Source organism: Ovis canadensis, chromosome 1, assembly GCF_042477335.2.
Source record: "Ovis canadensis isolate MfBH-ARS-UI-01 breed Bighorn chromosome 1, ARS-UI_OviCan_v2, whole genome shotgun sequence".
Taxonomy (NCBI): domain Eukaryota; kingdom Metazoa; phylum Chordata; class Mammalia; order Artiodactyla; family Bovidae; genus Ovis; species Ovis canadensis.
The window spans coordinates 219,401,719-219,429,709 of record NC_091245.1 but is presented as its reverse complement, the minus strand read 5'-3'; the positions used below and the strand labels follow the sequence as shown (position 1 = coordinate 219,429,709).

The 27,991-nt window shown below is 43.5% G+C and overlaps 1 protein-coding gene across 15 annotated transcripts in view; it reads right to left on the bottom strand.

Moving 5' to 3' along the window:
• Positions 1-27,991, bottom strand: part of TNIK (TRAF2 and NCK interacting kinase) — a 402,112-nt gene that overhangs the window by 101,155 nt on the left and 272,966 nt on the right. For all 15 annotated transcript variants that reach the window (XM_069560230.1, XM_069560234.1, XM_069560249.1 and 12 more), the window contains exons 8-11: positions 17,205-17,259; positions 14,951-15,029; positions 6,921-7,096; positions 1,655-1,721 (exon numbers count right to left, since the gene is read on the bottom strand). In XM_069560230.1, coding sequence (XP_069416331.1) covers positions 1,655-1,721; positions 6,921-7,096; positions 14,951-15,029; positions 17,205-17,259 — 377 coding nt within the window. The remainder of the gene's footprint in view (positions 1-1,654; positions 1,722-6,920; positions 7,097-14,950; positions 15,030-17,204; positions 17,260-27,991) is intronic.

Sequence of the window (27,991 nt, the reverse complement as noted above, 5' to 3'; positions counted from 1 at the left end):
TCTGTGCAAAGGCAGAAGGGCTTAGGGAACTTAGCCTCCTGTGCACATGACGACGATCTATTAATATTACCTGATGTTGAATCAATGTCAGATGATCTGAGCTGTATTACTCACCCAATCATTAACTCCATGTGTGATCTGATTGCCAGTGTTGGATCATTACCTCATTTCCATAATGAAATAAACACTGTCCCTTTTTACTTTTCAGGATTTCATGAAAATTAATTAGATGTGCCCATAAAACAGGACTTGAAAGATAATCTTCAGTGTCATATATAGACATGTTACAATTATAGAAGTGTTAAGGGACAGCTAGGTCACCCATTAAGTGACTCCTAACATGTGATATAGCAAGTATTAGTTAAGACAAGGGTCTCAGCTCCATGGAGAGTGATCAGAAGGGCTGATGTGTTTGTCTGAGCAAGCTTTAGAAAAACAGTGTACAACTTCTCGGAAAGCAGGGCATTTGGTCCTTTGCTTTATAAGAATGTTTATTTTCCATATCACTACTTGGCAGTCGTCATCTTTATGCAGCTAAACTGGGGGCGGCCAACATGTTAAGTATCCAGATGGAAGGAAAGAATTCTCCTTCAGTCTTTGACCTTGAAGATTCCCATAGCAGGTGAAAAGAGAAAAATGGATGGCCCTGTAAGTTCAGTTCTGTTCTCTTCCAGTAGTTTTAGCAATAATCCAGCTTGGTTAGGTCCGAGTTAGCTCAGAAAAGGGATGCACTAGCTCACTCCAGCAGCGGTGGCTGAGTTGGACCCTTTGCTGGTTTGCTGATCTGCCTCAGTCATACAGAATCTGTTCCTTATTGAGTACTGGGCTCCACCCTTGGATGGCTAGAGTGTGGAGACCTCAATATACCCCAGTGACCCTTCTACTTTGTCCATTTCCCCAACAGATCTTGCTTCACGTGAACACTGCGTCTGCCCTGGTGTGCATGGCTGTGCTCTTTGATTCACCAAACTGCCATCAGTTGAATTCTCTTACAAAAAGAAAAATCCTGGTGGTGTGAGCACACTGGCATCAATTATTTATAAACACAGACTAGGCAAAAGTCAGAATCAAAGTCAAGTGAAATTTAAAACATAGGGATGATGGTAATAAAGTAGCGCTTGATTCTGGGAGTTAACATATGAGAGCAGGAACGGGCGTGGGCGTTCTGTTTAGGGCTCACCTTAAGAATGTAATTTGACTTCCTGGAAGCTGTTTCCTCTTGGATTAGGCTGTGGTGAAAATACCATGGCATGTGACAAGGACCGTGGCCGCCTAAGTGTCTCAAAGCTATGAAGTAGTAGACTGAATAACTCAAATCTAAAAAATACCACTTAGGTCTCCAGAAAGCTGCAGTGTGCAGTACTGTTAGACTATTACCCAGCTAACTGCCTCCTCCCCATTCTACAGTGTTATGTACACAAGGAAACAAGGAAATACATCTTGGAAGACAAGATAAAGAAGATGCTGATTTCCATGTTTTCCTACAGCCTGCCTAGGGAAGTTTTCCCAAATTAATGAGTACGTGCATGGGCAATAAATTAAATAAGACCACCCTGCTGGATTCTTAAAAATGAACCTATAAATCAGAAGGATGTGAATTTCACACAAGCACAATTCACAATATGAAATGAGAGGATGGGTCTTGTTTGCCTACCTGGGCTCTCCGGAGTCATTCTCCTCTTCTTCTTCCTCACTTCCGCTGTACTCATACTCCGTCTCATCTAAAGAGAGACCCACGGAAGGTGAGTGCACAAAAGGCTCTGCAGCTCAGTAAAGCCCACCCTTCATTTCCTGCACAAGTAAACCAAGCCCCAAAGGGCTGTCCTAAATGTTGACCTGGGGCAGGCTCCAGGGCTCCTGACTTGAGGTCCAACAGTACCCACCAGCTGGATTCAAGCACATGGAATTAACATCTGAGACCGCTGCGGCTGACTCTAGGCTCTCTCTGTAATGCCTGGCATTCACATGCAAGTGAAGACAAGGAGCTGAAACAGAACTTCTCAGTTCCTGTTAACTTCCATTATAGAAGCACCTAACCCAATCTGGGTACTCTTGCCTGGAAAATCCCATGGGCAGAGGAGCCTGGTAGGCTGCAGTCCACGGGGTCGTGAAGTCGGACACGACTGAGTGACTTCACTTTCACTTTTCACTTTCATGCATTGGAGAAGGAAATGGCAACCCACTCCAGTGTTCTTGCCTGGAGAATCCCAGGGACGGGAGAGCCTGGTGGGCAGCCATCTATGGGATCACACAGAGTCAGACATGACTGAAGTGACTTAGCAGCAGCAGCAGCAGCAACCCAATCTGGGCCACTGTTAACTTACTGACAGTAGTAATCATTTTTTTTTTTAAGTAGGAATTTTATTATAACTTAACTGGACTCACAAATTGCCTTTCACTATCTCAAGAACAGAAAGAAACTTCTGACAGCATGTGTGACTAAAAATATAGGGTTAAATGTGTTTTTATTGACCCACTGGGAACATTCATTTAATTCACAAACATGTTAAGGGAGTTAACATGCAATAATGAATAAGATTGAGTCTCTGCTTTGGAGGAGATTAGAATCTGATGGTCAAGATGGACAAATATATAATCAGAGTTACCATGATTATGAAGAAAAATAACTAATTTTTATTGGGTATCACTCATGGCTGGTCACTATGCTAGATTACTTATGTTCTCTCATCTACTTCTCATAACAATCCTTTAACATGATACCCATTTTGCAAGCAAAGGTACTGAGATTATAAGCGGCTAAGTAATATGACTAATAAATCTGAGATTTGGATTTAGAATTCAACCCAGAATTTTCCCAACTTTATAATTAGCATTCTTTTCACCACATTATATACTAAATAGAAATACATAAAAAGAGCAATGAGGTATCAGAGGAAAAAAGCAGCTAAGTCCATGGGTCAAAATGGGGAAGCAACAGCAAGGTCTTAGGGGAGAAAATAAGCTGGACCTTGGAAGGTCAGTAGCCCCTTTACAGGCAGATGGAAGCTGAAAGTGGCTGAAAAAGGAGCATTCTAAGCAACATAACTACCTGAGTTAGGCTGCAGTACTATAGTGCATGAATGTTCGGGAAACACTGGTTTCTGAATGTTTGGTGTGAGAAAGCAGATGGAGTGAGAAAGGTCGGCAGGTCTGATGTGACTTGCTGATCTTTAACATGCTGAGGCTTTTCTGTGGGCAGTGGGGAGCCTTTTGGAGGAGCTTTTCATTTTAAGCAAGGGAGGTGGTCACAGGGCTATCATCCGTTGATAGCTGTGGGTTAGTAATTACAACTTTGAAGACATTTGTGTCCCTGAAAAGCAACTGAAACTGCAATTTGCGTACGTTACCACCAGGAGGCAGCAGTCACATGATAAGAACTATGGAATTTGATCACAAACACACTTTGCTTTCCATCCTACTCCATAAGGGAAGATGAAAGGAAGGCATAGCATGATGACCTCAAGTGTATTTTTAAAAATCATAAAAATTCGCTTTACATGTTTTGATATGTATGAAGCTTTCAGGCCACTTTTAAAAAAATATTATTCCACCAAAATGTAAAGACCCTTCATAAAATGTTTCAAAGTTCCACATTGAAAGTTTAATATTCCAAACTTTCCTGAAACAAAGCAACAGAGAATTCAAAGTAAACTGCAGAAATTTCATCTATTAAAGTAAATTAAAGCAAGAAACAGAGGCACACAATTAATCTAATTATTTGTCCTCAGTAGGGTAAAACTTTTGTTTGTCAGATTCCTCATCTGTAATACTTCATCAGAATCCAGCATGATTGCTTTTGCACTGCTGTCTTAAATTAGCATGTCTCAACATATCTTAAGGGAAAAATAGTATTAACTTGCACATGCATGCTAAGTCACTTCAGTCATGTCCCACTCTGCAAGCCTATGAACTCTATAGCCTGCCAGGCTGCTCCGTCCATGGGATTCTCCAGGCAAGAATACTGGAGCGTGTTGCTGCACCCGCCTCCAGGGGATCTTCCCAACCCAGGAATAGAACCTGCATCTCTTGCAGCTCCTGCCTTGCAGGGGATTCTTTACCCCTGAGCCACCAGGGAAACCTAAGTATCAGGTTAAGAAATCTTAAACAATGCATATTAAAATTTTTGATTCTCCCCAAAACTGGTCTTAAAGCTACTAAGAGAATGAAAAAGTACTAGAAGGAGCAAATTAAGTCACTTATCAAATCAAGCAACTGGAAGGAAGTCTCATTTGGGCAATACTCTTTCTTGGAGTAGACAGAAAAAGGCTGTTGGTATCTCTTAATCCTAAATAGAATTAAGTTCCTTAACTCACCATGCAATTCTTGAATATGCCTACTACCAAGAATCTTACTCTTCTACTCCGCAGAGAAGGAACACATTAAAAATAGTCTGCTGTCACAGGATGGTGAGTTCTGAGTCCCAGTCCAGAGTCTGCGCTCCCAAAATGTGCAAACAACCCAAGGAACATGCTTTATCCATTCTTAGAGTTCAGAGGCAAAGAGGTCACAAGATCTCAGAAAGTACCTCTAAATACTACTGTAAAGTTATGTCAATATAGAAGTTTCTAAATAAGTATTCGTTGTTCAGTCACTCAATTGTGTCCAACTCTGCGATCCCATGGACTGCAGCATGCCAGGCTTCCTTGTCCTTTACTATCTCGCAGAGTTTGCTCAAACTCATCTCCACGGAGTCAATGAGGCTATCCAACCATCCTATTCTCTGCCGCCCCCCTTCTCGTCCTGCCCTCAATCTTTCCCAGCATTAGGTCTTTTCCAATGAATCAGCTCTTTGCGTAGCTTATATTTATTGAGTACATCTATGTGCCAGAAGTTGTAGTAAGCATTTTACATGCATTATCTCATTTAATCTTTGAAAAAATGCCAGAGAATAGTCATTATTCTTATACCCCCATTCCTATTTTAAAGATGAGAAAACAGGGGTGGAGTTCACATAACTAAGGGGTGGAAGTAGAATTTGAACTCAGAATTTGAGTGTGAAAACAAGAGTCTAAGTACTTAACCTAATCTACGTATGTATAGGAGAATAAATTTTCTTTTTAGAAAAGCTGGCCTTTAATGGGCTACATGTCTGATACACTGCTCTAAACTATTCCCTTTGAAATTCTGACTTCATGGAGTGGCCCAAGACCACTATTTATGAGTAGCAGTTGAAAAATCAGTCCTGGCACTTTTTAACCTCGACTCATGTATTTCTCTCCATGCCTAGTTTGTGCATCTTGTGCTGCCCTCCCAGCTCCTTGGGTTCTCGTTGACACGTCACGCCTCTCCAGCCACTAAGAGCTGGAGATAGGTTTCCTTTCTGGCCTAGCCTCAAAACCTCCTGCTCCTGAGTCCAACCTGACCACACGTTCCCCTGAGTCCCAGAGGCTGTCTGCAAAGAAGGAACTCTTTCCTTGAAATGTTCACTGAGGATTTCTCCTCCTCCCTTAGCCTTTGCTGATCTTCCCTCTGCCCAGTCCTGACTCTTACACTGCTCACTCCCCACCCCTAGGACCCTGCTCATACTTTGCCATGTGACAGATATTAGCTGTAGAGACAAAGAAGAGAAATTCAAACACAGTTGTGAACTTTCAAAGATGCGAACGTGCATGCCAGCTCCAGTATGCCAGCTGGCGTACTGTATTACTGTACTTGTCAAGGTACTGTACTGTCAGATTAAAAATGTTTTCTTTTTTGTGTTTGCTTTTTTAATGTACATGTTATTTGTGTGAAAAGTTATTATAAACCTATTACAGTACAGTACTACATAGCAGGTTGTGGTAGTTGGGTACCCAGGCTAACTCTGTTGGACTTATGAACAAATCAGACTTAGGAAGAGGCTCTCAGAACAGAACTCGTTCTTAAGTAGGGGACTTACTACAAGAGGAGGGCACCCTCTGTTCTTTGCTGCCCACCAGCCTCCTCTGCTGCCTCTGGATCAGGAAGAGCAGAGGAGAAAGGTGGAGAGGACAGAAGTGGAGACAAGCTCATCACCATGGACCTCCCACCCTCGGCCTCTTCCCTTCCCCTCTGCTCCACCCACCCACGCTCAGCACTCGCTTCATCAGACCGGAACTTCCACCTCACTGCCAGCCGCCCCTTCCTGCTACCACCAGGGAGCTCTCACCCCGTCTGCTCTCTGCATTCTCCCCCTTTCCTTCCCATCCTCAACCTTCCCTACTGCCCTACCCAACTAAGTCATAAAACCTGCCCCAGACCAGGTGAGTTCACCTTGGTCAGGTTGCTAGTTAAGGAATTCTGAGTCTCTATTCAAACAACCTTGTCCCGGGACCCCAAGTTAGACTCATGCCTTTCCAGTGATGCAGTGAAAAGACAGGGTGGGACAACAGATAGAGCCATAAGAAAAAAGAGGTTTTGAATCTATGAAATGAAGGGGAAAACGCAATGTTCTGTATAGTAGCCTGGCAACCTCCTTAAAATTCCTGTGACTATAATAAAAGTCCTTCTGACTTCCAAATACCTAAATTAGAAATGAGCCTCAGAGCACAAAAACTTAAATGGTGAAAAGTGCCAGTACTGAAAAAATGTCAATTAGATGTGTGTGTGTGTATGTGTGTGTTTAAGGTTGCCTGTCTTCTGTAGATTTTGCCTTTGAAACATGAATATTCATTTAAATTAAGAAAATCACTTGTTATATTAAACCACTTCCTAGTATCACTCAACACGACTTGTTCACTGTCTGGAAAAGGTACTACTTCTTGCAATTCTATTCTTTCATGAAAGATTCCATTTCAGCAGCCTGCCCCTGGTGATGCCCACAGGCTGTGATCTCTGAGGCAGTCCGCACAGTAAAGAACAATGCAGGCTATCTGAAATCCCCTCGGTCCCTCCAAACACATCAAGAGCCCATGACACTTGGTCTTTTGTTTCCCTCGCTGCAATAAAAATGTGCACCTCACCTTTCTCTCCTCGCTTCTTCTTTGTTCTATCGATATGGTCCTTGAGCTGGATGCGGACCTGTCGCTCATTAGGTTGGTCTCGTATAAATGGATGCTTCATCAGTTGTTCCGTTGCTGGTCGCTGGCTGTGGTTCTTTACCAAACAGCTCTCGATAAATGACTGGAATTTTTTTGACCTGATGAACAGAAGAGATGAACCCATGGATAAAAGGACAATCCAAAGAAAAGGAAACGTACATTTTCTGAAATACTGGAACAACAACAACAAAAATAGGTCCAATCAGCTACAAAGGGATCAACCAGTCACGGAGTACATCTAGCTCTTTATAAAGCACAATGGGGTTCAAAGGAATCCTTGCCACCAACACACAACTCAGGCAGTGTATGGCAGTTACATCGTGAAGGCTTTTTTGCCTAGTTTCTATGGTCACACTGAAGACCAGCAGGTACCACTGAAGAGAAAGACCCCGATAAAAATCATTCCTGGAAGGTCTGTTGGAATGAGCGAACCAGAGCTGGGCCTTAAAGAATTAGGTAAAAAATAATTATTGGGAAAGAACAGTTCAAGGAGATAGGAATCAGTGAAAAACTAAAGCTGAGATTGAGCATACTATATGTCAGGGGACACTGAGGTAAGCTAAGTAAGGCAGGAAATGCAAGCTGGAAAAAGTAACACTAAGGTTGGATAGGTAAAGGGGACAATTTGTAGAAATGAACAAGATTCTTACATAGTAAAATGAAATTTAGGCAAAATTTTTTAACTGGCAATTCCAGAATCACTTTTGGACTTTGCTTTTCAGTGAGCAAGAATAGGATGTATGTGAATGTCTGCTATCGATCCATGGACTTGGAAACTTAACTTCAAGGGACTAAGTTCACACCCAGAAGCAAATTTATCTCCTTCTAGAGAGGCACCATCTCCTCAGAGATAAGCCCTGTGCCAGGGACGCAAGGGGCAGGGGAGAGCCGGTGAGGGATACCAGCGATTAGGGCACAAGTCCACAGCATGGTAGAAATTAATGATGACTTGAGCTATGATTCATGAGTTGGGCATGCCTGTTCTGGCTGAAAGTTCCAAGAAACTGTCCAGCATCATAAACAATTAAGCTCATGGTTCTATTGCATGCCTTTCCGAGGTACTCCACTGTCAGCAAGGCATATCACTCTCAGAGACCTTCGGGGAGTGCTGCACACCCTCCTCACTGTTCTCACCTTGATCAGGAATGGATCCATTCTGTGCTCTCTGTCGCCCTCCTGTGGATCACTGGGTTGTTACAGAAGCAAATCTCCAAAGTAAAGCTTTCCCAAGCTTCCCAGCAGGTCCTATGTATAACCTTCTAGCCTGAAAGGTGTCCTCACCATACAGAACAGAATGGTGAGCGTGTTCTTCAAAGTTCAGGTGTCAGCGGGCACTGTGCCGTTCTCTACTTCTGGCCAAGTCAAAGCAGTGTTTCACCTTACCCCAAGTTTAAAATACTGAATTACGGGTATTTTTTCCCTCCTTAACATTCTAGGTGATGTTTAAGCTTTTAAATTATTCAACATAGAAGTAAAAGTCACCTGGGGGTCAGCTCAGGATGAATCAGGGTTGGCAAAACTAAGGACTAGACAGAGTAACCAGAGGATGGACATTCTAAGTATCTCTCTCTTAAGTCCTTCAGCCCGTACCCCTGCCTTCTGGACCCTGGAAATTCTCTCCAGAGCTGGGATATGCCTGAGCCATTTTTGTATCATGAACACACTATATATCCGACAAACAAGTGGATGCATAAATGGTTATCAGGTGAGAATCCCACCCAAGAGCTGTAATGTGGCTGCCTTCAAATCTGTGCTTGTGAGAGACAGACAGGAAGGTTTAGAGAGAAGGTATTATTTCATACATTTTATTTCTATCCATCAGATTAATCTGTGGAGGCACTAATGTGGTAGCACCTAAGGAGGGACTTTGCAAACAAACAAACAACCCATAATGAAATAATGGACTGTGTTAAGCAATAAACTGAAGAGAATAAGGTTAACCTTCATAAAGAAATGGACACACTCCAGGCTGTACACTTCTAGGTAAGAAAATCAGTATTAGAAAGATGAAAACAAAATCAAATGAAGACAGAACATTATTAAATATTCACGAGAATGCAAATGGCAATTCTCTTTTTTCTATTAGAAAACGTGGAAGAAAGAGTTTGTTCTTTATAAAGTGCTCGACTGTTCATTAGGGGATGATAAATAAAAGAAATCACATCCAATTTAAAAAGAAAAGTCACACTTAATAGACTGTACATTCTCTTCCCTGATCCTGGCACCTCACAAAAGCCAGGGACATCTCTAAGACGAGAGCGTGTTCAGGGAGTTTAATGGAAATAGCTATAGCAGTCTTTTTTCCAGTATGTCTCCTGGTGGGAAGGAATCTCATGATATACTCAAGAGATTATCTTTGGGCCCAGAGGATGAGCCAAGATGTGTGAAATTACAACGCTGGCAGTTTACCCTCATGTCCTCTGCAAATGGTTCTGCTTCAAGAGAAAATAATGCTCACTTACAACAAATCTTCAAAGATGTATGTCTCTATGTAAAGTTAGTGTGACCAAAGAATCAATATGTTTAATCACATATTTAATTAAAAGTAAAAAAACTTCACCTACATGGAGCATCACCTGACTCTTTGCTGAGAGTCCTAGTGGGTTTAAAGTATAGTTCTATACCTTTATTGTTTTAGTCTTGAGTGAGTGAAGTTACTCAGTCGTGTCCAACTCTTTGCGACCCCATGGACTGTAGCCTACCAGGCTCCTCTGTCCATGGGATTTTCTAGGCAATAGTACTGGAGTGGATTGCCATTTCCTTCTCCAATGAATGAACTGAACAAGTACAGTAATGCAGACTAGAGGAGAACAAAGGTATATTTCAGGTCCCTGAAATGTTTCAGTCTTAGTTGCCTATAATTCAGTTCTGTCACTGTTTAAAAAGCCCAAGATTAGCAATACCAATTTCCCAAGGCTTGGCACAGAGAGATAAATGATAGTGATTGGTACTTTTCATCTGAGACACTAGTTCACTAATACCAGTGTCACCGAGCACTTTATCGTCTCAGATTTTCCTGTTTATATGTTAAATTGTGTTGTTGTTGTTCTTTAGTTGCTAAGTCATGTCAAACTCTTTGGTGAACCCAGGGACTGTAGCTTACCAGGCTTCTCTGTCCTTGGAGATGTTAAAAATGCCTGAAAGATCATTACATTCATCACTATAACTGCTTGGGCTAAAAGTTTCTGGTAATCTTCAGACTTCCTAAAGGCAATTTGATCTTTAAAATTTGTACTTGCCTGCTGCTGCTGCTGCTGCTGCCAAGTCACTTCAGTCGTGTCTGACTCTGTGCGACCCCACAGACAGCAGTCTACCAGGCTCCCCCATCCCTGAGATTCTCTAGACAAGAACACCGGAGTGGGTTGCCATTTCCTTCTCCAAAGCATGAGAGTGAAAAGTGAAAGTGAAGTTGCTCAGTTGTGTCCAACTCTTAGCGACCCCATGGACTGCAGCCTACCAGGCTCCTCCATCCATGGGATTTTCCAGGCAAGAGTACTGGAGTGGGGTGCCATTGTGCTTGCCTAGAACAATCCTTTTTCTCTACTTCAGGTTCTATCATTTACTAACTGTGTGATTTGGGGCATATTACTTAACTTTTCTGTATCTCTGTTTCCCTGGCTGCAAATGGGGATATACTGTTAGCACTTATTTCAAAAGACTGCTGTGATAAATAAATGAGTTACTTCATGTAAAATACTTAAAACTGTGCCTGTGACATCACAAATGCTATGATTATTATTACTATTAATACTTTGACTATTGATGACAATGTCCCACCCTCTCTGACCATCACCAGGCTTAAAGAACAGTAGGATCTGCCTTGAGGGCTAAGAGCAGAATTGTGATGGTGTTTTTCCCAACTTGTGTTGAATTGAACAGTATAGAATTCTTCAACAGAATTACTTTACGTGTATTAGTATTGGATGCATTAGCAGCAAGAGTGAGGACTCACTCATCTCCAAGGAGACTGCAAAATATGCTGATTTTAAAAGACTCTAGTAATTTTTGTTTTGATTTTAATAAAGTCCAAAGTCACACTACTATAAGTACTTTCTGATATTTTCTATTATTATTTCATCTAGAGCTCCCTGCACCCCTAAGAAAGCATTGTTATTTCTAAAACAAAAGTGCCAGAAAACTCAGCAGGAATAGGAAGTGTAGTTTCATAAAATAAGAGAAATGTTTGGAAGCTCTGGAGTAAAAAGCAGCAGGCTGGGGTTCCAAGCTGCTGTGAGCCTGGAACTTAGGATAAGACATAACCTCATCGGGCCTTCAGTCTCCATCTGGAGCCTGAGTGGTTGAAACCAGGAATCTTATCTCTCTTCCCAGAGATAAGCAGTTATGACTTCTCCAATGAGCTCAGTCGAACACTGCTTTGCCTGTGTGGAATCTTCACATTTAAAGGGCATGTGAAAAGGACAAGACCGACCACCTTTTACAGGAACAAAGTCAGCCCCATCCTTCTTCAGCGGCCCCTGCAAGGAAGCTACAGCATGCAGTACAAGCGTGAGGGATGAGGGGCCAGGGTGAGCACAGCGGGAAGAGAAGGGAGGGGAAATCCTTTGCAGGAGATGGTTATCCACGTAGGCTGAATCTCACTACACATGAGCAAGAGGAGAGCGAGGAGGGAAAGATGGGAGCCCCGCTGCACCGGTCACTTGGTGACATGGCGACAGAGGGTGACAGCGTCCTTCTCCTCTGACTCAGCCCAGGTTGTAACCCTCCTGGAGGCCTAATCAAATGTCTGAGCCACCTGAACACTGACTGGAGCCCGGACCACCTGGCTTCTTTGGCGCCAGGCCTCTCCTCACTGTGCTGAGGAAGGCCAGGTTCCTGCTCCCAGGGAAGCTCTCCTTTCCTCCTACAATGAAAGGGGCAAAGAGCAGTGATACTGCCTTTCTTCCCTGATATTAAGGCTCAAGGGAAAAATGCTCACTCGGAGGGACTAGTATAGTCCTTCTCTACCACTTTAACCCTGAACTCTGAGAAGTCGAATGGCGCAGTAGAAGAAACACGGGTCACGGACTTGGGACAAGGACCATAACCCACCTAAAGCCTCAGACTCTCGCCCATAATATGAGGACGCAGAGCATCTGCCCAGCAGGGTTGTGGCTAAGAAAATAAAGGTTATTACAGGATTATATGAAATCATGTGTGTGAAACTTCTGAAGACTGTAAAGCACTATCGAATTTAACGAATCCTGAATTCAATAAAAACAAATTTTTATATATATATTAAGTATATATATATTTTAAATACACACACACATATAAATATGTTGCTGAGACTACAGCATACATGTGCCTTGTATGCCTTGTATGTCATAGATTCAGTCAAGTCCTTGGAAATGATCCTCAGCTGAATGCTTACAATGAAGAGTTCATGGCTGTCTCCGCCACAGAGGTGTCCCCTTTGGTCATATGTTGGAATATACACCAGGAATAGTGCACTTCACCTGGTAACTCATTAAAGCAGAGAATAGGTAGATATAAAAGAACACTTCAGAGTTTTGTTTCTTTCGGTGGGCAATAAGAGAAAAAAGGAAAAGGAAAATAGAAATATTTTATTTCCTCCCAAACCCTAACCTATTTTAGATCACTCTGAACCTGGTTGTTCAATACGAGTACTCTGAAGTGCCTAAATATTTTCATTTAAAAAGTGAATTCCAGTGTAGAGAAATTTGAGCCCCACCAAGTGTCCTGTGGCTGGGGGCTGCACAGCCATCTTTATAACGGCTGGGTTCTGACTGAGAAGGTGCATTTTTCCAGGGCTTTTGCTTCCTCCACTGGCTCTCAAACAGCCACGTCATCTTCCCGTCCACCACCTGGCATGCGCACTCCTTCTCCTAGCTGGCTCTCATTCTGAGCCACGCAAGGCCATGCAAGGAGGCTGGTGAGACAAAGGCAGCCTGGACTGATCCAGCTCCCTGCAGCATTATAAAATCGGCTCTCATCGCCAACGTTTTGAAGCAGAGAAGTCAGCCTGTATTTCCCCTCAAGTCTGTGCTTCTCAGGCAAGGTCAGTGCAGGGTGGCTCCTGTTGGAACAAGGGTGACGAACTAGGAAATGGTAGAGCAGGGGCTGGTCAGCCACTTTTCTGGGGGCCAGACGGGTCACAAAGAAGGGCACTGCAGACCAGGGGTAAGAAGAAGGCAGGACCAGCAAGGTGACCAAGGGATTCCAGCTTCTGGGCTGGAAGAGGCAGTGATGGGGGCAGAAGCATAAGGGCTCACCCTAAAAGAGAGCAGGAATGCTTGGGCAGGGCAGTGTGGCTGCACCTTTGTGGGAAAAAAGGCCAGAGATCTCCATGGACTGCTCAATTGCCAGTTGTTTTTTTTTTAAAGCTGGCAATGAACACAAATATTTCTGAACTGCAATGTGTGGCCACGCCATGCTGGGCAAACAGCACAGTTAGGGGTGGTCAGTTTGTCCTCTGTGGTGGAGCCAGGAGCACCTGTCCAGTGTCAGTGAAGGCAGAGGAGGCAGGGAGGAGGCAGGGTGGGTGAAGCCCACTGGACACAGCAGCCCCTCCCAGCCTTCCTGGGAGGCATAGCATGAAGCACAAACAGAAAGCTCGTCGAGAGCTTCACAGTGTCCCTGATGTTTCCAAGGATCTTCCAGAACTGAGCCAGTCCCTTTCTGGGAGCTGTTCCGGGGAGAAGGGAGGAAGCAGAGCCTCTGGGCACCTGTGGATCATGTGCCGCGTGGTGCCCAATGGAAAGCTGTTGCTGGGGAGAGAGTGATGTCTCACACCACGGCGACCCTCCGGAGAGAGGAGGAGGGATGCTCTGCCTCCTTGTTACCAATAGCAACTCTCACTCTCTCCCCATGCAGCCCTTGGCAACTAACTCTGAGGCTGTCATCGATTCTGGCTATTTCTTTTTCCTCTCTCTGTGCAGTATGCCTTTCTCTTATTCTGCCAGGGTCACTATGTCATCCCTGGATAATGGTATTAATTAAGATTGCTCTTGTATCGTGGAGGGGGAAACTGTGGGTGAGCATGTGAGAAACACGAGGACCTGATGATGAAGTGATATGAGAAAAGGCAGAGGGTCGTGTCCCTTCATACTCAAAACTGCCTGGAAGGCATCTAGAAAAGGATAGGAGGTCTCAAATAGTCCAGGAATTGGCCCCATGGCAAAGGGAATCAGAATTGAGAACGTATCAAGGAAGACACACCGTATCCACAGGGGAAAGGGAAGAAGCAATGAATTTTTGCTCCAGAATAAGATACAAAGGACTCTGGTGTGAGTGCACAAAAAAGCCAAAAGTTCAAATCCTGGTCTAATCTGTAGAACTCTGTTTACAAACTCCAGTCAATCAGACACTACCAATATAATTTTTACCATACCTTTCATCATCCATGCAAGTATTCACTTAGTATTTTTCTTTAAGTCACTTTTTATGTGAATCAGTTTATTAAATGGAAAGGTTAGATCACTGCCACAAAGAAGCAGCCAGTATCACCTGCCATAAAGAGCAAGCAATAGCAAACACAAAAATTATACATGTTCATGCACAGAGCAGGAAATCACCTCACACAGTACCAAGTGTGTATATCCATTTAGGGAATTAATGTCTTAAGGAACAGAAGAAAAGTCAGCCAATCTAATGGGCTGACCCTTAACTATCACCCGTTCTGATGAGATGTTCTGCACTGTTAGGAAAGATATTACTCTGAGTGATAAATCAAAGTGTTTCCATATTACTTCTTGGGTTCTGCTACCCACTTTAGCTAATATCTCCTCATAGTGAATAAGGACTTACTGTGCAAACAGTAGGTCCTTAATATGTACTTTAAGATGAATAACAGCATACAGAAAATCATTCAACAAGTCTTAGTACATATTCATCTAAACCTGTTAGCAGGACCTAAAGATCTGAGCTCATTCCAAACAGAAATGCAGAAACTCTTGACATTAAATCTGCAAAACACCGAAGACCAAACTCACCACTTCTTAGACTTCAGCCGAGGCGCTGGGTTCCGGGGGATGAGGAAGAGAGCTCTCATGGGGTGCATGTCACACAGAGCTGCAAGAGACCAAAACAAGGGCCAGCTCAGGTTAGGGGGCCAAACCCGGGCCAAGCCCGTCCTTTCTGTGCCGATAATGCTGCCAAATGGCTTCCTGAGTCCAGGCATGACCAGTGAGCAGAGGCAGGAGATCATAAAGCTTCCCTTTGGTGAGCGTTAAATGAGACTGATTATAGGAGTCTCATAAAATCTAACACCTTTCAACTAGAGATCGTTAACATATCTACTTGCACTTCATTTTTAAGGAAAACAAGTCAAAGGCTCAACACCCTTTGCTTTGCTAAAAATAACCATCTAAGACTCCAAGTAAACAACATCCACATAACAACTATAATGGAGACAGTAAGTTATTTTTAATTAGTAAAGTCCCAAATAATCCATGGTACATCTCTTATACAGTGAAGGCTTCCCCATTTGCAGTGTTATCTATTAATATTAATACATGGGTTTTTTGAGTATAAAGCACTAGACCAAAATACCTTTCTCTCTGTACTGATAAATACCTTGAATGGCTTTCAGGCTTTTCATGATGGGTTTTGTTTGTTTGGTTGGTTTGGTTCAATGGCCCCAGGAAGACCAGAGGATTAAGGCAAAGGAAGTCTGGTAGAAGACTCATAAAAATATCTCACATTGTAAAGATGACATTATCATTTATAGAAAAAACACTCACACATTCTATTCAATATTTCACTAGTTTACTCTTCAAACATCTGGGAATATCTTTTCCTGTGTGCCTAGAATAAGAACACATTCTCCCCCAAAGCTAAAGGATTCTGCTGGGAGAAAGTTTATTTTTAGCTCCTTCCTACTACTCATCAGGGGCTTCTCAGGTGGCTCAGTGGTAAGGAATCCACCTGCTAAGAAAAGAGATGCAGGAAACATGAGTTCGATCTCTGGGTTGGGAAGATCCCTGGATGAAGAAGTGGCAACCCACTCCACTATACTTGCCTGGGGAATCCCATGAACAGAGGAGCCTGGAAGGCTACAGTCCATGGGCTCCCAAAGAGTCAGACATGACTGAGCACACAGGCAGTAACTGCTCATTAAGCACGGTGATATAGTTTCAAGACTGCCAGTATCATCTTTCTGATTCATAAATGCCTACCAGCATTGTGGATAAGGGACATTTGGTCAACAAACACCCTAGTCATGCTACAGGTGAATTCTACTAATTCTCGAGTGAGAAATAAGAACACCATGATCACGCGAGGGTAAAAAGTCATATGAGCACAATGACTCGTTATACTAACGTAGGGCCTGTTTTGGTCCGGGTCTTCTGAAAAGCAAGACATTAAGGTGATATTAAACATGAGAAAATATCACTGGAGGAAATTCCTGCCTGAAAGGAAACAGCAAAGGAGCCAAGGAAGGCTGGGAGAGTTGTCAGATTGCTATGAAGGTGAGAGGGAGAAGCAGTAGGTGGAAGGGTGCTAGGCTGTCCTGCAGTCTAAGGAAATCAAGGAGGGAAACGAAGGAGCAACAGCTGCCTTCCAAGGAGCCCCCGTCTTCCAGGAAAGGGTATGCCTTGTATCCCTGCCACTCTGGGTCACTGGGGGAGGGTGGCCCTTGGGAGGAGCCACCGTGGCAGCTGTCCCTGCTCAGTTGCACTTCCTGAATGGAGTCTCGGAGGTGACCCCGCAGCTGGGGAGGGTCTCGGTGGGGCCAATGCTCCAGATTCCCAGGAACTGGAGAGGTTCTTTGGGTAGCCAGAGCCCTGCCCACTCTGTCTCAAATAAGCAGGGAAATCTAACAACCTAACCGTTAGTATTTTAATACGAATGAGAGCAACCGAGTGCAAGTGTTCCCATAACCCATGCCCTGAAAATCAGCTTTGAATTTCTGATATGTTGGCGTTTACACTCTTTGTGGTTTAGTTCCAGTTTGACTACAGGTGAAGAGTAGTTGAAGGATAGACTATACACTGAGTATATAAGACAGACAAGACTGCTCAGAGTCTGCTTTCCTCTCCCTTCCGGTCTCGCCTCATAAATACAAATCCTCACACCACTCTGAAATGAATGGATTCCTGGTTGATTTAGATGACTCTGCTTTCTCGGTACGCCAGCTTGAGTCCACGCAGGGCTCGGTGTAGCAGAAGTAAAGCTGCTGGCAAGGACGCATCCGCACCTGCAGAGCAGACCAGCAACAGATTTCACCCAGAGGAAGGTACTTACGGGGAGCACCTTCTGCCATCTCGATAGCGGTGATTCCCAGAGACCACAAGTCACTCTGCAAAACAAGGAAGGCACAGAAGCATGGGTAAACACAGCCAACAAAGGCTCCCTGGGCTAAACCAGGCAACTGCTTCAGAAATGCCTATGGGAGAGCTGTCCAGCCATCTCTTTTCAAACCTACTTCAGGCAAAAAACAGCCTTGTTTTCTCCTTGCTGATAATACCTTTCATGGTGCCTGACACATGGTGAGTTTTCCATACACGTATGAAAAACAAATAGAAGGTTTCAAACATTAATTCATCACTAAAATTTCCCTACTAATTGGACCACAAGAAACTGCTGCTGTTTGACTGTTTTTAATACCTTCACTGAAACAAAACTGTCAAGTAATTAATTGCACATACTCTAAGGGTACCAATTGAAAGGGTTTGGTGTTCATGTACACCTGTGAAATCATCAGCACGGGCAAGGCAGCAAACACATTCATCTCCCCAAAGGTCTCACTTGCCCCTTTGTAGTCTCCATTTCCTGCCCATCTGTCCCCGACCCCAGTTCCTGTTCCAAGGCACCCACTGATCTGCTTTTTGTTACTATGGACTAGTCTGTATCTTCTGAAGTTTTGTATAAAATGAAACCTCCTGGTCTCTTTCACTTCAGATGATGTACTTAAGGCCCACCGTGTTGCCTTGTGTATTGGTACTTCAGTCCTTCTCACTGCCAAGCAGCGCTCCATTGCACCAACACAGATGCTGCAATTTGTTCATCCATTCACTTGCTGATGGACCTTTGGGTTGTTTCCATTCAAGGCCATTAAAAATAAAGCTGCTACAAATACGCATGCACAAGCCTTTGTATGGATGTATGCTCTCATTTCTTTTAAATAAAGACCTAAGAGGGGAATGGCTGGACCATATAGTCGACGCTAGATCATACAGTATTTATAGTCATTTGTTTTTAACCTACAAAAAAGCCCAGCAATTCATATCATTTAACCAAACAAGATGAGGATGGGGGAGCTTTTGTTTAGTTTTGTCTACTGCTGTATCTCAGTGCTTAGAATAGAGCTGGCCACAGTAGTGGGTGCTCGATATATTTGTTAAATGAATGAACAATATTACCATATATTTTTATCTGGTAAGTAGACACATACGCAAAGTAGAAATCCTATACCCTTATTGTCTTTCTTATTCTCAGGTTAACTTTCATGCTCTTATCAGAATTTTCTGGGCTAATGCCTCCACCTTGACCTATGCAACCTTGAACAATATGCTTCTCCCCAGCTCTGTGCACACCGCTCAACTGTTTCTAAATAGTGCATAGAAGGGAAGCAAATTGAGAGAAGGGAAAGCAAGTCAGGAAATGCCAAAAAGACTGCTAAGAAAACACACATAAACACTTGGTTCAGTGGTTCACAATCCTGATGAAGACTCTCACACTCCCTTTCTTTTTAAATATATGTTGCATTCTGTACATCATTCTAAATTCTCACCTGTAACCTCACAAGATTTCAGAGATCAAAGTTAAGTTCCCTTGCTATTCCCACCAAGCAAATGTCAAGGTCACATGTCAAGAAGATATAACTGGAAGAGAACTATGAACTCCTCCCTGAGCCATTCCCTAGAATTAAACTTCTCAATATCCTGTGGGTGACACCTAGGCCTGTTCAGTATTTGAACTGAGGCCCATACAACCTGAACAGGACTTTCAAGGGGCTCTAGACTCTTGCCTAAAATGTGATCTACCTTAGAGCAAGTGGCTGGGGCACATCCTAACCCCACACTAGGACCAAGCAGGGATTCTTTAATTCACGAGCCCATCAACCCGTCCACATAAACGTTACAAGTTCTCAGTCCATTTGAAGATAACAATGCACCTGCACAAAACCACTGTCCATAGATTCCAAGAACATCTCTGCGTAGAACATCCCTTTATCATCCTTTCTTTGTTTCATTTCAAGGTATATTCAAATGTGTCACTGAATACACACATACACACACACACACACACACACACACACACACACACACACACAAAAGAGTGGCACAGCCTGGCACTTTGCTAAATCTTCCCACAGGCTGCTGGTCTTGCTCACTGAGGTTCTTTTTGGAGCTAATGGGGAAAGCCCAGCTCACTCATCACAGGCTGGCTCAAGAGCAGCAACTGTAAAGATGAACACACAGCTCTCTTGTACCAGAACATGATGGTTCACTGACAAAGACAATCATTGGGGAACATGACGAAAACCCTGACTCACTTACTGCATGGGAGGCATTCAACAGAAAACAATCCGGAAATGGTGGCGGGATTGGGCTGTTCTGATAAGACTCTAGGCCTCGGCAGGTCTCCCACCACCTATCCAGCATCTTGGGAAACCGAGTGTTTGTGCAGTGTGAACCAAGATGCAAATACGAAGGCGGTGGCTGGGCTCTCTGTCCCCACCTGCCATAGCAAAGTCAAATTAAATGGCTTTCAAGTGTAGGAAGCTTGAACTGGTTTGAAAGCCAACACAGCTGAAAGGAAGTGATGGAACTGGGATGAGAAAAGCTCCAGGCTAGTCTTCAGACAGGGGAGAAGATACTCAGAAAACTCAGGCAAACTCCTGCCTCAGGGCTTTTGCTCTAGATATTCCCTCTGCCTGCAGCACCGACCCTAATCATGTGCGGACTGACTCTCTCCGCTCCACGAAAGTCTTTGCTCAGGTGCTCTGCTCTTAGTGAGGACCACCCAACCTCTCTCCCAGTGAGGCCAGACCCTTCCCCCTTTCCCACTTTTGTTCTCCAGAGAACTGATCACCTTCTGCCAACTGTGTAATTGACTCATCACTAATTTATTATGTTTCTTGTTCACTGTTTGTGTCCCCTGCCCTCAACGCACACACTTCATCATGAAGTCCACAAGGGCAGGGAATCTTTGCTTTGTTGACTGGTACATAGTATTAGAAGAGTGCCCGGCACATAGTAGGCACTTCGTAAATACTTGTCAAGTGAATAGACACATGAGAGAAAGGAGCAAAACCTAAGTGTCTTAAGGCTAGACTCTCTGTAGAAGGATGGTTTTGTTTGTTTTTGTTTACACAACATGTGGGATCTTAGTTCCTCGACCAGGGATTGAACCTGTGCCCTCTGCAGTGGGAATGCAGAGTCTTAACCACTGGATCACCAGGAAAGTCCCTTAGACCTTTTGTAGGTCATTTAGTCCAACTTTTCATTTCACAGAGGAGAAAAAATGACTTAAGATCACAGAGCAGCTAAGCACCAGGTTTTAATCAGAGCTGGGTCTCCTGCCTCCCAGGCTAGTTCTTTTTTTAAAACTATCATCACAATGTAAGAACCTAATAACTCACTTTAAAAAACTTATTAGGGACCCATAAAACAATTGCTTCAGATTCCTCCTTTGTCTACAGGTACCTTAAACTGCTGGTGACTCAGATGAAGGTGTTGAGATTCAGTGAGGCACATCCGAAACCAGTGCTCAACTTCCTAGAGGCCGTGTGAATAAGTCAGACAGACCCAGATTCAAGTTCAGGTTCCTAATTTAACTGCATCCAGAAGACCGCACAGAGCTCAGCTTTCCACTACACAGCAGACAATTGTGACATGTATGTACGCAGGCATGCTGCCTAACACAAAACCCGGCACACAGTGGGCTCAAGAATAATTAATCATTTCCTTGTCTGCTACTGTGAGGTAAGACTGCCTTCGCCTGCCCAGTTTAGCCTTCTATGGCTTCCCTGGAATTGGGTGTGGCCAGTACTGTTTGTTGGCTAACCCAACAGGCATTTCAATCTGCCCGGCCCTTGCTGCCTCCATTTCAGAGCATAGGAAACCTAAACTTGGTATCCAGATTTCCCTCAGCTAAGGATGGCAGTCAAGGAAGTGACCTAGTTCTGGCTGCTGAGACCCAGGCAAACATCTTCTGGGAAAGCTTTTGCTTTTCCTGAAATAAATGACAAATACAGCTGGTGTCTTGACAACTCTTTCCCACTTCTTAGTGCCTTGAATACAAACATGCCATCTGGAGTTACAGCATCCATCTTGCAACCATGAGGCAATAAGTCAACAAATTAAGGATGACAGGGCAGGAAGGTAGGAGCCCGTGTTTTGAAGACATCAATCAATCCTCACCTGCCTTCTTTCAGACTTCTGGCGACACAAGAAATGTAAGTATGGCTAAAAACATTTCTTAGTGATCGTATGGACAGAGAAATCATTTGAGGAAGCATATTTCAATCGTAAGGAAAAAGAGAGGTCCCAGTTGTTAGGTGATCCTCCCTTTATGCCACCAGAAGCGGGAAGGGTTAGTGAAAAGAGCGACGTTTCCTTCATTCAGTACACAGCATCTCAAATTTTCTCTCTGGCTGCTTTCCCCAACCCCGCCAAACAACCCCTTCAAACGAAAGATCACAACATCCCAACTCCGGTGCCTCCTTTGTCACATGACCAGGCCAGAGATTATTTCTTCTTTAAGCCGTCATTTGATATCATTATTAGGATCTTTTTTTTTCCCCCTTTCTGGGATTCTCTTGTATTCCAAAAGGAACATTTATATTCCTGGCCATATATACCCAGAGCTGCTTGTAAGCTATGCTTAACTGCCCATGCTAGAAAGCAATAAACGTCCTTGATGGGCCTTGTTTAAGCCTTTGGATATATTAGCAAGTCCCAGAGACACTTCAGAACTTAAATACGGGAGAAAATGTTCCAATTACAACTGGCAAGACAGATCACAGGAGATGAGAGAGGGAAGAGGGAGAAACAAGATGAGGAGAGAGTTGGGAGAGATAAGTTTCCTCCGTGGCTGTGGTGTGACTCATTCTGGCAGGAGTTGGGTAATTCATTATTCTAGAGGTGCTGTGCAGCCTGGCCAGCAGCATGATTAATAGCCCAGTGCAGTGTGCATCACCAACGGAACAGAGACAAATTCTAGTGCCTCCGAGAAGGCAGAGGCAAGCACACAACTTCTGGCTGGTGGGGGGCTAGCTGGCACAAAGGAACTTAAAACAAGAGGCCATTCCTCTTGGGGCTGGGTTGCTCAACAAGTGAAGAGGACTTTCAGAAGGCCAAACCAGCCATACAAGGGGTCGGGGGAGGGGCGGAGTGGTGGGAGGCGGGCAGGAGAAGAGCCCCAGTGTGCCCTGACAGGTAGAAAGAACACATGTTGTGTAATGAGCAGACCTGGGGTGACCCCCCTCGACCCTCTGAACCGATGTCCTCACTTGTAGCATGAATAGAACACCTATCTTGCACAGTTAATATGAGAATTCAGTAAGATATGCAGGATACTTCCCTGGTGGTCCACTGGTTAAGTATTTGCAATGCAGGGCATGCGTTGGTCCCTGGTTGAGGAATGAAGATCCCACATGCCTCAGAGCAAAGTCCACGTGCCGCAACAACTGAGCCCACGTGCCACAACTAGAGATCTGCGCAATACAGCGAAAGATCCCATGTGCCATAGCTAAGACCCAACACAGCCAAACAAATTTAAAAAACATTAAAAATAGTAACAATCAAAAAACAAGGTATATATGCAAAGTTCCTAACACAAGGCAGTGTACATAGTGGGTATTAACAAATACTGGCACAGACAAATCCTGAGGTCCAATTCTCACTGACTGGCAGTTCAACGAGCAAACCAGTGAGTGACAAGGAGCCCTGGTACTCAAAGAAGTTTCTGGAATGTTACAAGAGTAAACAGGAAGCTTAGAGGAAGCAAACAGGAAAAGGTGTGTCCTTCCTCCTCCAGCCTTGCGATCTACCCAGATGGCCAAGTAGGAATGGGGTTAGCTGAGTCCTGACCCCATCTCCCCTGAGCAGAGGCTAGCAGGGTGGTCTAGAGCTCACAAACAAGAGCTTCATAACAGATGCAATTGGTGCAGTAGAGTCTACCAAGTTTTGCCAAGACCAAGAAATCAGTAGTTTTTTTTTTAAACGAAGACCAGAAATCATTCTTTCAACATGTAACTTATTCTCTTTTTGGAAATGCTACACCTGGAAAAAGCAAAATGAATTTATTTTATGTGGTCCCTAAGGGCAGCACCTTAATCTAGAGGTGTAAGTTGTAGAGAAGCAGATTCTGGCTCAATGTAAGCAGAAAATTAGAGTTGTATAGTACAAATAGGTGGCTCAAATTCTATGATATTGCTGGGATTTTTTTTAGGTCAAAATGTCTCCAAATGGCAGTACCTTCATATAAAACATAAACATGAATATTAACTACCATACACTGACTACTTATCAAATGGTAGTGAATTAATTCCTTTATACATGTCAGTTCATTTTATTCTAATATAGCCTTGTCACATACAATTGTTACTCCCAGAGGCTCAGAAAGGTTAAATAATTTCCCTGAAGTTATACAGTGCAAGGAAGTGATGTCTACATTTGAAACCAATCCTATCCAACTTCAAAGGCGTGACATGCCCTACATCATATACACTACATTATATATAAACAGAACCAAGGTGGTGCGATCAGGGTGACTGAGGTCATTCAAGCAGAGGTTGTTCAGTTGCTCAGTCCTGTCTGATTCTTCACGTCCCCATGGACTTTAGCACACCAGGCTTCCCTGGCCTTCACTATCTCCTGGAGTTTGCTCAAACTCATGTCCATTGAGTGGCTGATGCCATCCAACTGTCTCATCCTCTGTTGCTCCCCTCTCCTCCTGCCTTCCATCTTTCCCAGCATCAGGGTCTTTTTCAGTGAGTCAGTTCTTTGCATCAGGTGGCCAAAGTATTGGAGCTTTAGCTTTAGCATCAAGGCTTCCAATGAATATTCAGGATTGATCTCCTTTAAGATTGGCTGGTTTGTTCTCTGTGCTGTTCAAGGGACTCTCAAGAGTCTTCTCCAGCACTACAAATTGAAAGCATCAACTCTTTGGTGCTCAGCCTTCTTTAGAGGTAGTTATTCACAATCTCATTTCCCCCAGAATTCCTTGTTCATGCTGCTGCTAAGTCACTTCAGTCGTGTCCGACTCTGTGCGACCCCATAGATGGCAGCCCAGCAGGCTCCCCTGTCCCTGGGATTCTCCAGGCAAGAACACTGGAGTGGGTTGCCATTTCCTTCTCCAGTGCATGAAAGTGAAAAGTGAAAGGGAAGTTGCTCACTCGTGTCCGACCCTTAGCATGGACTGCAGCCTACCAGGCTCCTCCATCCATGGGATTTTCAGGGCAAGAGTACTGGAGTGGGGTGCCATTGCCTTCTATGTCCTTGTTCATGTACATTTGAAATGTGACCATAGGGAAATATTGAAAGAACAGGTTATTTTCTTCACCTGGGGATCAACTGAGAGCCTGGATGAGGTGGTAGTATATCCGACTAAAAAGTCCTGTGCAAGTGGGTGTGAACATGGAGCACAAGGAATATGCTGGATAGAAGTTTGTCTCTGCCAGGAACAGTAACGTTGGTGTCTGTATCATCCTTTCTTCCTGCCACACGGGGATGGGAGTTTTGCTGAAATTTCAGTAGACAGAGGTTAGGCCTCATGTGAGAGGCCAACCTCACTCTGCAATGTGAAGATCATCCTCTCACAAAGCACATCGCATACACCTTGGTGATGCTCCCTGGCTAGGCAAGTGTTCACTTTCTCTCCAGCTGAGCCTCTTACCTTCAGGGGTGCTTTTCATTCTGTCTGAATAAAGCCAATTATCTGTAACACAGGAGGATGAGTACTTGCTCTACAGTCAGAGCACAATACTCACCCAAACCCTGCAGGAGACATCTATGTCTTTAAATGGTCCACAGCACCTGTGTGCAAAGTCTCAGAGTTTAGGTGGATAACAAACGACATTAGCATAGATCAGGCCAGTGGATGGGTGGTGGGGTAGAGGGGATATACTATTTCACCATACTTCTCTTAGTTGACTAAGCTACTGTAAAAGCATGACCAGTATATGGTTTAAAAAACTAGAACAGTTACAGAAAGATATATAAAATAAAAAGTTTAACATGTACATTCTGCTGTGTTTATAATGAATAATCAACAAGGACCTACTGTGTAGCACAGGGAACTCTGCTCAGTGTTAAGTGGCATGCTGGATAGGAGGGAAGTCTTGGGAGCGAACGGATACATGTATATGTATGGCTGAGTCCCTTTGCCGTCCACCTGAAACTATCACAACACTGTTAATCAGTTATACTTCAATATAAAAAGTTAAAAAAAAGAAGTTTAAGTTCTCCATCCACACGCCATTCGTCCATCAGGTAGGGGAGAACCAGACTCTACTATGTGTACCGGAAGCTGCTTTGTGCACCTCACACTATATCTTGGAATCTGCCCAACTTCAACATATACACTATCTCATTGTTCAGATGGCTGTGTAGTACTCCAGTGGACAGCTGTGCCAGCCTTTATGCAACTACAAATGGGCTCCTGCCCACAGACAACGTCCGTTAGTGAGTAGTTCCATTAAAGCAATAAATACATAGGACTATAAAATACTCGGCAAATCCCCATCTAACTGAAATGAAATTCAAGTTAAAAAAATAAAAATTTAAACAGCCTAGGAATTTTGAACAGTTTTATTAATTCCAAGTCTTTTGAATGCTTATTATTAAATGAGAAAGCTTTCATTATTGCCCCACGTACTTATCAGGAAAATGAAACCTTGCCTTTTGCTTGAAGTGTTTTGACAGATGTTCTGAAAACAAGCAAGGAAGGGCTCTAGGGGAAAGGGAACACACCAGGCAAATGAGATTCTGGCTCCTCCTTAGGGTAGGGGCTACTTTCAGTCAGTGGCATACTGTGCCCAGCAGGTATCAGACAAAACCAGACTGCAAGAAAAAGCATGGGCTCTTCCGCCCATTTTCTTATATAGAAGCTCCTATTTTATTGAATTGCTATAGTTAAAAAAAAACACACACAGCAGTTTCTAAAGACATTGCTGCTGCTGCTGCTGCTAAGTCGCTTCAGTCGTGTCCGACTCTGTGCGACCCCATAGATGGCAGCCCACCAGGCTCCCCCGTCCCTGGGATTAGGCAAATAAAATAATACTCAGGGGCTTTCCTGGTGGCTCAATGGTAAAGAATCTGCCTGACAATGCAGGAAACACAGGTTCAATCCCTGCCCCAGGAAGATCCCACATGTTGCAGAACAGATAAGCCTGTGCACCTCAACTATTGAGTCTGTGCTCTGGAGCCCAGGAGCTGCAACTACTGAGTGGAGTGCCCTAGAGCCCATCTTCGCAACAAGAGAAGCCTCCTCAAGGAGAAGCCTGTGTGCCATGACCAGAGACTAGCCCCCGCTTGCTGCAACTAGAGGAAAGCCCGCATAGCAACAGAGACCCAGTGCAGCCAAAAGTAAATTAAAAAAATCTTAAAACAAGAAATAAATAATAAAACCAAACTATATTCCTTTGCATTTTGTCTTTATTTGAAAGAAAGGGCTTTTGTGAAAGAAGAGCCGACAAAGCCCAGTGGCCTTCAACTCCTCTTTTATTCTAAACGTGCCCTCTAGGCTCAAAGTATCTACAGCACGTGAGAGAGTGAAGTGCTACGGTCAGTCTCTGAGGCCAGGACACACACTGGGTCAAATGGACAACCAAACACAGCAACAAACCACTGAACTTTGATAAGGTCGCAAATGGACTTTCTAGTAAAAAACTGCATATACAGGTAGAGCTTGGCTAATTCCTTTTGCATAGTGAGTATTCAATAAATGCACACTGAGTGAATGAATAAATGGTTTTGAAAGTCTATGTGTTATTGAGCTGTCTCCTGGTGACAGGGCACATTCCCAAGAATAATGAACAGAAAAAAAAGATAAGATCTGATGCTGAGAAAGAAATAGCAAGATTATTTGAAGTATAGCTTCTTCTTTGATCCAGAGAAAATCTGCAAAGTGGTTGGAACGAATCTTCAAAGAACGCCCAAATCTTCCTTTCTGCTTGGTCTTCCTAATCCACCCTTCTGTTGTGCTCCTTCTTTCACTCATGACAAGTGGACAATGAAGCTCATATTCTTGCCATGACTTTTTCCTCCTCTTACACAACCTACATTTATGACAATCCAAACAAGTAAGTCGCACTGGAGGTCTAAAATGGCTGATACAGTTGGATTTGTTCTCTCATCATGATCCTTTATCTTTTAATAAAAGACACAGAAATTAATCTTTGATTTCCTAGTGTCTCAGGACCTTCCAGCACCTCTGAAACCTCCCAGTGCAGCACAATGCTCCCTGTGGTTATTCACACATTTGGTTGTGTCCACACCTAGGGTTATGCATCAAGCTTTGTCCACACCTACGGTTATACATCAGGCTTTGTCCACACCTACGGTTATACATCAGGCTTTGTCCACACCTACAGTTATATATCAGGCTTTGTTCACACTAGGATGATGCATTAAGCTCAAACACTTTTCACCAACCCCAAGCTATATTCCTTAATCTGACTATAAACCATAATCTGAAGAAAGAGATTCAAGATATCAGTTTAATTCTAAGCTTCAGCTTGATCAGAGGAGTTCTCTTCTAGTTACTCTACTGAAAATAGCTAAGTCACAGGGATCTATTTTATGCCATAGAACAAAAGTCCCATATATATTATAGGCAGACAAAATACAGGCTAAAATGAGGTTAAATGTTTGAAACACTCTGACTCTCTATGTGTTTAAAATATCTGTGGCCAAGATATAGATCAGTTAGCACTTGTTAAGTACAACTATAGTTTGAAGGATTGCTTATAGCCAATCATGGTACACATTATCTGGTCTGGGACATATATTTTGTAGTGGCTCCTCTGATGGGATTTGCAAATTAAATTATTTCAATGTGCTTATCATTAACAGTTTAAA